We start from the raw sequence: 14,240 nt of genomic DNA on the forward strand, positions 1-14,240 counted from the left end.
AGAGAAAGGACAAATGATTCATCTATATCTTATTCCAGTTTAGAGTACATTGATAATGTTGATTGAGGAATGTGGAATGTTAAGTTGGAAATGTATAACGTGAATTTTAAGGTTTACAGGATTGAAGATGTGGAAAGAAGACTCAGTCGATCAGATAGCGCCCCAAGTGACCAGAGAAAAGCTTGGGGTTCCTCTGAATGAAGATGGATGAAGAAGACTGACGTTATTTATATTTTGATATATTCATTTGAATATATTGTAATATCCATGTAACTTAGGAAGTGTCATGGATCTTTGTATTTGTGGGGATGATGTCATGATGTGCACCATTTATTTCTATGTATGTTTTTTGGTAGCATAGTTTAGACTCTAGTCATCTATATATATATATATACTACTGATTGTAGAACAATTTATTTTATATCAAGATAGGTGAAGTGTTGCGGTTAAGTAATGTTATTACCACAAAAGAGAGATACTTTTTTGGGGGGATTGTTATGATGTTTTCATAGTGTTGTGTGGGAACAGGTTAGAGTTAGTAGATAAGTGGCTTAGTGCCACAGAGTCTACATTCCATTATATCAAAGGAGATTACTGATGTTTATGGTAGCATGATTGATGGATAGGACATATTGCCTTGGGGTACAAGAGAATAACATCAGAGAAGAGAGTGCCCACTGATGGTTAACAGATGTGGTTGAAGAAACGTGTAACAGAGGGTATATAAGTGAGATATGGTCTTTGTTCAGTAGTTGGGTATGGGAAGAGGCAAAGCTATGTCTGTTGTTATATTGAACCATGGTACCTATTAAATACTTATATAAACTCCCCATCAAAAGTGTCTAAGTATATTCTTACATCATGAATTACTTGATACCCTAGAAACTCATCATAACACCTGTGAATGGGGGCATTGTCATTTACATTTACATTTTAGTCATTTAGCAGACGCTCTTATCCAGAGCGACTTACAGTTAGTGAATACATATTTTTTTTATACTGGCCCCCCGTGGGAATCGAACCCACAACCCTGGCGTTGCAAACACCATGCTCTATCAACTGAGCTACATCCCTGCCGGCCATTCCCTCCCCTACCCTGGACGATGCTGGGCCAATTGTGCGCCGCCCATGAGTCTCCCGGTCGCGGCCGGCTGCGACAGAGCCTGGATTCGAACCAGGATCTCTAGTGGCACAGTTAGCACTGCGATGCAGTGCCTTAGACCACTGCGCCACCCAGGAGACACATGGGGACATAGTCATGGTAGCCAAAATAATGGCCTGCCCAGCATTTTTATACATGACCCTAAGCATGATGGGATTTTAATTGCTTAATTAACTCAGGAACCACACCTGTGTGGAAGCACCTGCTTTCAATATACTTTGTATCCCTCATTTACTAAAGTGTTTCCATTATTTTGGCAGTTACATGTAGATCTGCATTCTTGATCGGTCTATCCTAGTCAGTTCTGTCTCTGACTAACGGGACACCAGACCTACCTGTGCCAGACCCAAGCACTTGTTGACATTCTCAGAGAGATAGATAATGTCCCCGTCCTCAGACAGCACCATGAGGAAGCCTTCCAGAGCCTTCAGATAGGAGCCATTCAGCTGGGAGTCCAGCTCACTCTCCTTCTGCTCCTCCTCATCATCTGGAAAAAGAGAGCGAGAGAGAGGGGGGAGGAGGTGAGAAAGAGAATAAGAAATAGAGGGAGGTAGCAGAAGGGACCGCGTGGCAGACACAGGGACATGAGAAAAGCAGGATATATGATTACTAGCCAACACACATGCTTGTAGGGCAGGGTACTGCAACAAACACAGAAACACTAAAAGGCTCCGTTCACACAGGCAGCCCAATTCTGAATTTCTTTCAGAGCTGATCTGATTGGTCAATAGACCAATTAGTGAGAAAAAATATCAGAATTGGGCTGCTTGTCTAAACGCAGTCAAAAAGCAGAAAATAACCCCATACCTACTGTAAAATATGGTGGTGGATCTTTGATGTTATTGGGGCTATTTCGCTTCCACTGGTCCTGGGGCCCTTGTTAACTGTTTACACTTGTGGGAATTTGCCTATATGGATAGTAGGGCTGGGCAAAATGGCCAAACTATCAGATCACTGTATTTTAAAATGTTTTTTACTGTATGACGGTATTTGATACTTTTGAATAATACAAATTGTACATTTGCTTTATGAGTAATGCGTGACCCTAGGTGGCAACACATAGACCCATTAATAATTTAGAATGTATGTGTTGCCACCATAGGGTCACGCACTACTCATAAAGCAAATTTACAATTTTTATTATTCCAAAGTATCAAATACCGTCATACCGTGGAAAATTAGAAAAATACAGTGATGTGATATTTGGGCCATATCGCCCAGCCCTACGTGGCAATGTGGAAATGCAGAAATTGTTTAATTTAACAGTATAAAACAATCAGAATGGAGAAAGACCATTAATCATTTAGAATGTTTCTCCATTCTGATTGTTTTATACTGTTCAGTTAAACTTCAACCAAAAATAATTTTCTGCATTTCCACATTGCCACGTAGGGCTACACGATATTGGCAAAAAATCTAGACCTTATTTTAAACCAAATCTTGCAATTGCGATTTGACTTGCGATTTAGATCAAAACACTTGGGTGAACTGTTGGAATAGTTAGAATATAATAGTGGGCACTTTGAATACAGTGTTATTTGACATGAAAACTAATGAAAATGCCAGGGAGGACTTATTGTGACAGGGTAGAAACCAAAGTGTTGGTTAGTGTTTTTCTAGGGGACCCTATAAATCTTTGGCTACATTAAATGTTCTCTTAGCTACTTCATGTAGCTAACATATTTATGCTTCGCCTAATCCTCTTTGGTTTAGAAGATACTGTTGCACAAACATGCTGATTTAGGCCTACACCATCACTGGTATCAGGCTGTAGAACTAGCTACATTTGCGCTGACTCGGTACATTTATTAGCTAGCTAGCTAGCTAGCGATTAGCATTAGCGGCTAACACGATTTAGCCACAACTTGCTAAGAAAAGACAAACTAGCTGTTTGCAGATGTAAGAAACACAAACTAATAATGTAACTATAGAACGCTTGTGGATTTATATTAAGACGCAAAGTGGAAACAGCATAGTTGTCATCAACATTGTTGCATGTGCTGCATTGACCATGCAGACTGAACGCAAGTGTCTCATGGTCAAGCAACAACAAAAGCACTCCTTGAGTGACAGGGGGCGGGGCTAGGTCTGTGTGGAAAGCGGCATAGAGAGAGAGAGCGAGAGAGAGCGAGAGAGAGCGTGGAGAGATTAATCAAGTAGCGGAGTAAATTATAAAAATGGTAATTAAACACGGCGTATCAAATTTAACAAACCAAACATTAAATATCGTTATAGAAAGTAAAGTAAAAACCCAAACCGGTCCGTGCATCAATACCGGTATATAGTCAAATACGGTATAGCACCCAGCCCTAATGGATAGGGCTAAATTGAAATGCTTCTTAAAGAAGAAATATGAAAACGCATATGCATAACCATGGTAGCAATTGAAAGGGAAAAGATAATTGGAAAATTATTAGACCAAAAGGTGAGTACACAACAGTTCACCTGACAAGACTGAATCCAAACATTAAACTGTTGATTTTATGTCCATTTTACATTTACTGTTCTTTTTGCCGCATTGGTGGATAAAAAAAATACTCAGGATCACTAACATGATAAGACTATTCCTGAAAAATGTTGGGTAGGTGCAACATCAAACAAAATGACAAGGGTTTGAGTGAGAGGACTAACTGGTGTCTCCAAGTAGCCACACACCTCTCCAAAGAGTGCACAGTTCCTAATGCAATTTCAATGCACTCAAAGAAGAGTCTTCAACTATAAGGTACTTTTTTGTTCTCCTAGCTGTGCCGTTGAGGAACTAGAGCAAGCACACTTGTAGTTGTTTTGTTTGGAATACAACCCTGCATCCCTGCCATCAGACAATTACTGTTGTTGTTTACGCAATCCAAAAACGGTCCATTATAAATCTCAATCTCAAAGTGTGGCTACACTTCGACGTCGTCACGCAACAGACGTCATCAGAGCGCGCAACAGAACCGTGTACTGCCTACACTCGGTTTGTTGTTTTTATGAAATCGTTTTTAAAATCATAGCTAAAGTTTGCATTGCTACTGATTCCGCGACGCGGTCAGCCTTTACGGCTGGGACCGCAAGTTTGTGTCCCAGATTCCTGGTTACCAACAACGACGAGACGACCTACAGAGAGGAGCAAGCTGAAAGTTGGATGTCTCTCATGGCTTCGCTCACCCCTGGATGTACCACCTGCCAGTACCTGATCCAGAGAGTCGCTGAGCTGGAGGGGAGAGTATCTGTCTTGCGCCAGATCAAGGAGGACGAGGAACTCCTGGTCTGTTCCACCCCTTCTGCTCCGCTTCAGGATGCCTGGATTGCTGTCCGGGGAGTAAAGCACTCCAGGAAACGGAATCCATCAAATGTTTCGGAAGTGCTACAATTGGGGAGGAGATTCAAGGTCCTGGAAGACCTGGAAGTGCATTCCAATCATACTGTACAGCAGGGGTGTCAAACGTCCGGCCCACGGGCCGGATCAGGCCCGCAAACGGGTTTAATCCGGCCCACGAGATGATTTTGTAAAGTATAAAAATGCGCTGCAATTTTTCAATAAAATAAACTGTTGTTCCAATTGCATCCACTGGATGGCGCAATAGCAATTGTGTTAAACAAGCAAACTGTATATACCGGGGCAGAGCAAGTAGGTCAAGCACGTGCAGCCAGTCCGGATGAGCTACTTTGTTTTGCCCTCAATATTTATTACGGCTTCTACTTTTAACATTATGTGCTTTGGCACCCTCATTGCCCCAATATGTCTCTGTCAAAAAAGAGAAAAGTGGACGCAGAGTGTTCCAAGAAAAATGGTCATCCTCCAATTTATTCACGGAATTGAATGGGAAAGCTGTATGTTTGGTGTGTTCACAGCATGTTGCAGTGCTGAAAGAATATAACCTTCGTCGCCACTATGTGAGTCTTCATGCCGACAAATATGACAACTTTCAAGGACAGCGGAGAAGAGAGAAGGTGAATGAACTGTTGGCGGGTCTGAACAAACAGCAGTCTGTGTTTACTCACAGCCGAGACATCAGTGACGCTGCAGTGCAAGCTAGCTACCTAATTGCTAATGAAATCGCAGTGGCTTCAAAACCATTTAGTGAGGGTGAATTTGTAAAACATGCATGATGAAGGCAGCGGAGATTGTGTGCCCTGAAAAGCGTCAGGCTTTTGTAAATATCAGCCTGACAAGAAACACAGTTGCAGACAGGATTTCCGATCTTTCAGTGGATTTGGACAGCCAGTTGAAGCAAAAAGTAAAGTCATTTATTGCGTTTTCAGTTGCAATTGATGAAAGCACGGACATTACAGATGTTGCACAACTGGCCATTTTCATCCGCGGAGTTGATGACACATTGACCGTCACCGAGGAGTTTGTGGAGTTGGTGCCGATGACACATACAACGACAGCAACTGATATTTTTACCACACTCGTCGACGCGCAGGACAGGGTCGGAGTGGACTGGTCCCGCGCTGTCAGCCTGGCTACAGATGGTGCGCCCTCAATGATCGGGAAAAAAGCAGGCGTTGTGACAAAGTTCAGAGAGAAAGTGCAATCTGCAAATGGAGGACGTGATTTTTGGACTTTTCACTGTATTTTGCACCAGGAGGCTTTGTGTTGCAAGTCATTAAAGATGGATAACGTCATGAAGGTGGTCATCCAAACTGTTAATTTCATCCGATCCAGAAGCCTGAATCACCGTCAGTTTGACAGCCTTCTCAGAGAGAAAGACCACATCTATGGCCTGCCATACCACACTGAGGTAAGATGGTTAAGCCGAGGTGCTGTGCTGAGGCGTTTCTTTGATTTACGAGACGAAATTGAACAGTTCATGGAAGAAAAGGGAAAACCAGTGTTAGAATTTCATTCCGCAGAAGGATGCAGGACATTGCATTTATGGTGGATGTTACAGAGCACCTGAATAACTTGAACAAACAGCTGCAAGGGCGCAACAAAGTTGTCACGCAGTATTATGACAGCATACGTTCTTTCAAGTTGAAGCTGTCATTGTGGGAGACGCAACTCGCCGGTGGTGATGCAGCTCACTTCCCCTGTCTGAAAAATGTGTGCGCAACCCAACATGTGGCAGACATGAAGCGGTTCAAAGATAAAATAACGGGACTGTTACGGGAGTTTGAGCAACGCTTTCAGATTTTTGGTGAACTAGAGAAAGACTTCAACGTTTTTTGCTCGCCATTCACCGTGAATCCCTCTTTTCTGCCCGTCAGCATCCAACTTGAAATAATAGACTTGCAGTGTGACTCGGATTTGAAGGGCAAATTTGCCGCAGCTGGCTTGGACACATTTTATCAGAATCTCTTGCCAGGTTACCCCAACTTGACAGCCCTCGCTGCAAAACTGTTGTGCATGTTTGGAACCACATATCTTTGTGAGCAAGTTCTCTGTAATGAGCATAAATAAAACAAAGCTACGCTCAAGTCTCACGCACAAGCACTTGAATCACATCCTGAAGTTGGCTGCCACTCAGGATGAGATGCCTGATATTGATGCGCTGTTGAAAGCTAAAAGATGCCAGGTATCAGGAGTCAAATAAACTATGCAACCCCACTTAAAGTGCTGCATGAGACACCCTGATATAGTTCTGTGATCTGTGATATACTTATGTTAATCACTGAGGCATTGTGTTTTTGTGTGTTATTTGTCCTCAGAACTTTCAAATAACTTGAGGTGTTTTATGATTAATAGTGATATTGTGCTTTTGGACACACTGTCCTCAGGCTCCAGCTTTATATGTTTTTATGTTGATGTGCTATTGTTTTTAATTTATTTTATTTGTATATTTAACCTATTCTTGACTCTGTGGTTCTTGCACTTGTTAGGGGAACAGGATTTCATTATTTTTATCTACATTTCTGCCTGAGAAATGACACCCTGATATAGTTCTGTGATCTGTGAAACAGTTCTGTTAATCACTGAGGCATTGTGTGTTTGTGTGTTCTTTTTCTTTAGAATTTTCAAATAAACTTGACGTGTTTTATGATTAATAGTGATGTTGTGCTTGTACTATTTTGGACACACTGTCCTCAGGCTCCAGCTTTATGTTTTATGTTGATCGTATTAAAACAATGAAAACAATCTGAAGTTGTTGTTTTTAAGTTATATATACCATGATTTTTCCGGTCCGGCCCACTTGGGAATATATTTTCCTCCATGTGGCCCCTGAGCTAAAATGAGTTTGACACCCCTGCTGTACATCTCTACTGCTGCCGTCTCACTCTCAGGTGGAAGTGCCCAAGCACACTCATCTGCTCTCCTTGCCTACCGCTAGGTCGTCAGTCTCAGCTGCTAGCCCCCCTCAACCTGCTAGGTGGCAGATCACCCGGGAGAGGCCCCGTCATTTACCCAATAAACCCATCTGTAGGCCTTCCATTCTCGTGGTGGGTTCATCCATGGTCCGAAACGTTTCAATCCGGAAAGCTGAGACTTTCTGCTACCCTGGCGCTAGGATCCCTGACCTAAATTCCATGCTACCGCTACTTATTAGCAAGCACTCCGCCGCTTCAACTGTCATTGTCCATGTTGGGTCAAATGACATTAAACTCCAGCAGTCAGAGAAATTGAGAGACTATTTTAAAACATTGATAAATACGCTGCTGGAATCTGGGAAGCAGTGTGTTGTTTCCGGTCCTTTTCCATCCCCACGCTACACGGATATGGTTTTTAGTCGTATATGCCAATTACACACCTGACTTAAGGGATACTGCTGCACGATGGGAATTCCTTTTGTGGATAACTTTGCAGCTTTTACAGACCGACCAGGTCTATTTCTTCGGGACAATTTACATCTTAACAGGTATGGCTCCAGCATCCTCTCCACCAACATGTCTCTTACTCTTGCCTCATGTAGAGCCTTTGATACCTGACGTTGTGTATTTTCGGGGGTTGACTTTTGGGATTGTACGCTCCCCTATCAGACTATGTTCAATGCTCCTCTCCCAGTTTCATTAATTAGTCCCTCAATTGCAAATATGGAACAAACTTCAGCTAACAACCTTTCTGCAATTCCTAGATTATTGTCCAATCACCGTATTGCGAATACTACTTACATGCAGAGAGGTATTGTTAGTAGTAATCTTGTCCCCATAAAATTGAGCTCTGTCAATAGCCCGAAAATGGTTTATTTCTCATTCAGTGCAGCTTCAGGTGCTACCTTGGATACTCCATCTGATATGAATTCCCGTAGCAATGGCATTGGAATAATTCATTTGAATGCTAGAAGCCTGATCCAAAAGTTGGACTTTATTTAAATGTTGGTCTCACAATCAAAATGTTGACGTACTGATTGTATCTGAATCGTGGCTGTGTGATTCTGTGCCTGATTCAGATGTTCAGTTGATTGGGTACAATATTTATAGAGCTGATAGAGTTGGTAGAGGTGGTGGTATCGCGATTTATGTAAAATGCTGCTTAAATGTTTGTGTCCATATCAACCTCTGTCCCAAAGCAATATGAATGTCTAGTTTTAAATGTGGTACTTGATAATAATGCTCATTTAACTCTAGCAGGGGTATATCGCCCCCCTCTCAGCTCCTCCTTGTACTCTATGCAAATTGTCTGATATACTGTCTAACTATGCAAACTCTGAATTACTGATTTTGGGAGATTTTAACCTGGATTGGCTTTCACCAGTATCCGATAAATTAAAATATATTTGTACTGAGCTAAATCTAACTCAGCTGACAACTAAACCAACCCTTTTATCCTTGACTTATATCACTCTGAGCTTTTATCCACTTGCTGCTTTCTGGACCCGGTTTTAGCCCTTGCTTTTTTATCTTCTATTGTTACCTCTATGTCTGATAAACATGCCCCGCTTAAGAATCACAGAGTAAGAAACCGAACCAGTTCTTGGTTCTTATTTGTGACGCTTTTAATAAGCATTTCATCTCTGCTGGTTTTTTATTTGAAAAGAAAAGTGGCCATTGTGGTACTGGCCAGTTAGTTGATTTTTCGTCTTGCTTTTCAACTGTTACTCTGAAAAATGGTAACCCTGTTTTTAGTTTCCAGAAAATAACTGAAGCAGAGGTTCTAGCTGCCCTGTGTGCCATTGATACTAAGAAATCCTTAGGCGCTGACAATTTAGACCCGTACTTACTTAAGTGTGCTGCACCTATCACTGCTGGTTCAGTGACACACATTTTTTATCTAACATTAAGCACAGGAAATATCCCTAAGGTGTGGAAAGCAGCTTTTGTTCTGCCATTACATAAGGGAGGTGACGGTAGTGATTTGGATAACTATCGACCCATCTCTAGGCTCCCTTGTCTGGCAAAGATCCTAGAATCTATAGTCAACAAACAGTTACAATCTTTTCTTTCTGTTAACAGTATTTTTAGCCCCAATCAATCTGGTTTTAGATCTAAACACAGTACCACGTCGGCCACTATGCTTGTTGTAAATGATATTGCAAATGCCTTAGATGATAGAAAGCACTGTGCTGCGTTGTTTGTAGATTTGTCAAAAGCTTTTGACACTGTAGACCATGCTATCCTTTTGAGTAAGCTGTCATCTATAGGACTGGGCACTGATGCCTGTCGATGGTTTTATGACTATTTTAAAGATAGAACTCAGGCCGTCATGGTCGACGGGGTCAAGTCTGACCCCTTACAGTTACTTAAAGGGGTCCCTCAGGGTTCAATAATTGGCCCACTATTGTTCTCACATTATATAAACAACATTGGTGATGATGTCAGATATTGTAAATTCCATTTATATGCAGATGACACAGTGATGTACTCTATTGCTCCAACAGCGGACCAAGCTTTAATGCAGTTGGAGTCTGATTTTAGGATACTACAGGAGTCTCTTTTACAGCTTAAACTTGTTTTAAACGCTAAGAAAACAAATGTCATGTTTTTTTCTAGGTCTAAACTCTCAATTAGAAACACTTTTGTAATCACTAGCTTGGATGGTACTCAAATCAAACAGGTCTCTGCATATAAATACTTAGGGGTATGGTTAGATGATAGGCTTTCTTTTAAAAAACATGTTACTGAATTGGGAAAAAAGCTCAAATTCAAGATAGGGTTCCTTTACAGAAACAGGGCTTGTCTGTCCTCCGTAAATAGAAAACAAATTGTGCAGGCTACTTTTATATCCGTTTTAGATTATGGTGATATTATCTATATGCATGCATCGGCAAACACATTAAAAACCACTGGATGTTATTTACCATTGTGCACTCAGGTTTATCACGGGTGATAGTTACAAAACTCATCACTGTATCCTATATCAACATGTGGGTTGGGCCTCTCTATCTGTGAGGCGAGAGCAACATGCTCTCTTGTTTATTTATAAAGCACTTCTTTTAAAACTACCTCCATATATATCATCATTAATTTCCACTAGATATACTAATTTTAAAAACAGATCACAGATGTGGATTACATTAGAGACTTCTGTGGTCTCCCCAGAGTTGGGTAGGACTGCCTTCAGTTCCTTTGCACCTTATTTATGGAACAAACTGCAGATCGAACTTAAGTTAGACACTCTGGTGTCCCTTGCCCATTTTTAAAATGTTATGGAGGATCAATATGATGTTGTCTGTGATTGTTTCTGTTGAATTGTGTTTTTGTTTTGTATGTTTGAAATGTTCTTGTCTGTATGTCTAAAACTGTACATGTCAACATGTTTACACAGGGCACAGCCGTAAAAGAGATCCAGGTCTCAGTCTGTTTTTCCCTTTTAAAATAAAGATAAAAAATAAAAATAAACATCTGGGTCAGGTGGCCAGGATTTGAAAGCTTGTTCTATTGCCAACATGACTACTGTAGCTATGTTATAAAATACGATCTTACAGTTTTAGGCTTTCATGTGGCAAATCAGAGAAACAGATCCTAATTTTGATGCGCATAGAAATTAGCCATGAGTGCGTTCAGGTGCATGTGCAACAGTGAATTTTCTTCACAATAAACAAACAAACATATGCTCATTCTGTTCAGAACAACCCAGGGTATGACGACACGTCATCTTGTAACTGTACATCAAACATAGAGATCATAAACGTTGACACTGTATGACATGGGTTTTATGATTTGGAAATGTGAAGTGCACATTGCTTGTATGACATCAAAGTGGTATTTATTATAATCCTCAATGTCTCATCTTTCACAATACATCGGAGTCATCTTAATTTATTGCATTTCCCTTCACTCAGACAATTTTTTTGTTTGTTGCAAAACCCTTACAGCGCTGTGAGGCGCAGAGCCAGAGCTCTGACGTCATGTACACTGCTAAAATAAATAAAGGGAACACTTAAACAACACAATGTAACTCCAAGTCAATCACACTTCTGTGAAATCAAACTGTCCACTTAGGAAGCAACACTGATTGACAATACATTTCACATGCTGTTGTGCAAATGGAATAGACAACAGGTGGACATTATAGGCAATTAGCAAGACACCCCCAATAAAGGACTGGTTTTGCAGGTGGTGACCACAGACCACTTCTCAGTTCCTATGCTTCCTGGCTGATGTTTTGGTCACTTTTGAATGCTGGCGGTGCTTTCACTCTAGTGGTAGCATGAGACGGAGTCTACAACCCATACATGTGGCTCAGGTAGTGCAGCTCATCCAGGATGGCACATCAATGCGAGCTGTGGCAAGAAGGTTTGCTGTGTCTGTCAGCGTAGTGTCCAGAGCATGGAGGCGCTACCAGGAGACAGGCCAGTACATCAGGAGACGTGTAGGAGGCCGTAGGAGGGCAACAACCCAGCAGCAGGACTGCTACCTCCGCCTTTGTGCAAGGAGGAGCAGGAGGAGCACTGCCAGAGCCCTGCAAAATGACATCCAGCAGGCCACAAATGTGCATGTGTCTGCTCAAATGGTCAGAAACAGACTCCATGAGGGTGGTATGAGGGCCCGACGTCCACAGGTGGGGGTTGTGCTTACAGCCCAACACCGTGCAGGACGTTTGGCATTTGCCAGAGAACACCAAGATTGGCAAATTCGCCACTGGCGCCCTGTGCTCTTCACAGATGAAAGCAGGTTCACCCTGAGCACGTGACAGTCTGGAGACGCCGTGGAGAACGTTCTGCTGCCTGCAACATCCTCCAGCATGACCGGTTTGGCGGTGGGTCAGTCATGGTGTGGGGTGGCATTTCTTTGGGGGGCCAGACAGCCCTCCATGTGCTCGCCAGAGGTAGCCTGACTGCCATTAGGTACCGAGATGAGATCCTCAGACCCCTTGTGAGACCATATGCTGGTACGGTTGGCCCTGGGTTCCTCCTAATGCAAGACAATGCTAGACCTCATGTGGCTGGAGTGTGTCAGCAGTTCCTGCAAGAGGAAGGCATTGATGCTATGGACCGCCCGTTCCCCAGACCTGAATCCAATTGAGCACATCTGGGACATCATATCTCGCTCCATCCACCAATGCCACGTTACACCACAGACTGTCCAGGAGTTGGCGGATGCTTTAGTCCAGGTCTGGGAGGAGATCCCTCAGGAGACCATCCGCCACCTCATCAGGAGCATGCCCAGGCATTGTAGGGAGGTCATACAGGCACATGTAGGCCACACACACTACTGAGCCTCATTTTGACTTGTTTTAAGGACATTACATCAAAGTTGGATCAGCCTCTAGTGTGGTTTTCCACTTTAATTTTGAGGGTGACTCCAAATCCAGACCTCCATGGGTTGATACATTTGATTTCCATTGATAATTTTTGTGTGATTTTGTTGTCAGCACATTCAACTATGTCAAGAAAAAAGTATGTAATAAGATTATTTCATTCATTCAGATCTAGGATGTGTTATTTTAGTGTTCCCTTTATTTTTTTGAGCAGTGTATATTAGGGCTGCACGATATGGGCAAAAAATCGAATTGCGATTTATTGTACCAAACATTTTGCGATTTTACTTGCGATTATAGATCAAAACACTTGGGTAAACTGTTGGAATCATAGAAATAGAATGATCATTCTAATTTTATGGCTGGAATACAGTGGGCACTTGGAATGTAGTTTTCTTTGGCATGACAATGAATGAAAAAGTAAGGAGGACATGGTTGTGAACCATGTGTTGGTCAGTGTCTCCCATGGTACCCTAATTAGATTTAAGTAGGTACATTCAGACAAAGATTTTAGAATATGATTTGCCTTTTCCTCTCTGATTAAGAACAAGCTGTTGCACAAACAATTCTGATATACTCTACCACTGGTACCAGCCTGTATTATAGCAAAGGTTTGTTATAATTCAGGGATGTGGATCGCTAGCTAGCTAGCGATTAGCATTAGGGGCTAACACACATTTTTTAGGCACATTTTAGGTTAAGACCAACTAACTAGCATTTTGCAGGGATCAAGTTAGACAAATGAATAGTATAATATAGAAAACATGGATTTATTTTAATAAGATTTGAATAAGCTGCATCGTTTTTGTTTGGAAAAACCTGTTGACCGCATGCTGTTTGGTCAATGAATGCATTACAGAGTGAATCTTGAGCATGAGGAACTGCCTGCTCGAGTGACAGGGGGCAGGGCTTGGTGTGTGTGTGGGATTGAGAAGTGTCCAAAAGAGGAGAGACCAAGAGAGAACTTACAGACGGCTAAGTGGCGTTTCAAAATATCACAGCCTCTTGTGATATGAATATTGCGAATGTCAATATCGCAATTCCGATTTAAATTAAATTAATCATGCAGGCCTAATGTATAGCATGTTACTGTACAAGTGCCCAAATGTGCCACTTCAACCACTACACGGGTACGAGTGTAAAGGGCTACGGTTAACGGCATCATGAACTTTACCCAGTACCAGGACATTTTAGCCAAAAACCTGGTTGCCTCTGCCAGGAGGCTGAAACTTGTCGACAAGTGGATATTCCAGCAAGACAATAACCCCAAGCACACATCAAAATCAACAAAGAAATGTTAACATTTTGCAATGGCCATCACAGTCTCCGGACTTGAAACCCATTGAACACCTGTGGTTTGAATTGAAGAGGACAGTCCATAAGCGCAGACGAGGACATCAAGGATCTGGAAGGATTCTGTATGGAGGAATGGTCTAAGATCCCTCCCAATGTGTTCTCCAACTCATAAAACATTTTAGAAAAAGGGTTGTTATCCTAGCAAGAGGAGGTATTGAAAGG

The 14,240-nt window shown here is 42.0% G+C and overlaps 1 protein-coding gene across 2 annotated transcripts in view; it reads right to left on the reverse strand.

The window, feature by feature from the left end:
- Nucleotides 1-14,240, reverse strand: part of LOC121544836 (hypoxia-inducible factor 1-alpha-like) — a 45,618-nt gene that overhangs the window by 21,959 nt on the left and 9,419 nt on the right. For both annotated transcript variants that reach the window (XM_045209125.1, XM_045209124.1), the window contains exon 3: nt 1,498-1,649. In XM_045209125.1, the coding sequence (XP_045065060.1) occupies nt 1,498-1,649 (152 nt within the window). The remainder of the gene's footprint in view (nt 1-1,497; nt 1,650-14,240) is intronic.

This window comes from Coregonus clupeaformis, chromosome 29 (genome assembly GCF_020615455.1).
Source record: "Coregonus clupeaformis isolate EN_2021a chromosome 29, ASM2061545v1, whole genome shotgun sequence".
NCBI lineage: Eukaryota > Metazoa > Chordata > Actinopteri > Salmoniformes > Salmonidae > Coregonus > Coregonus clupeaformis.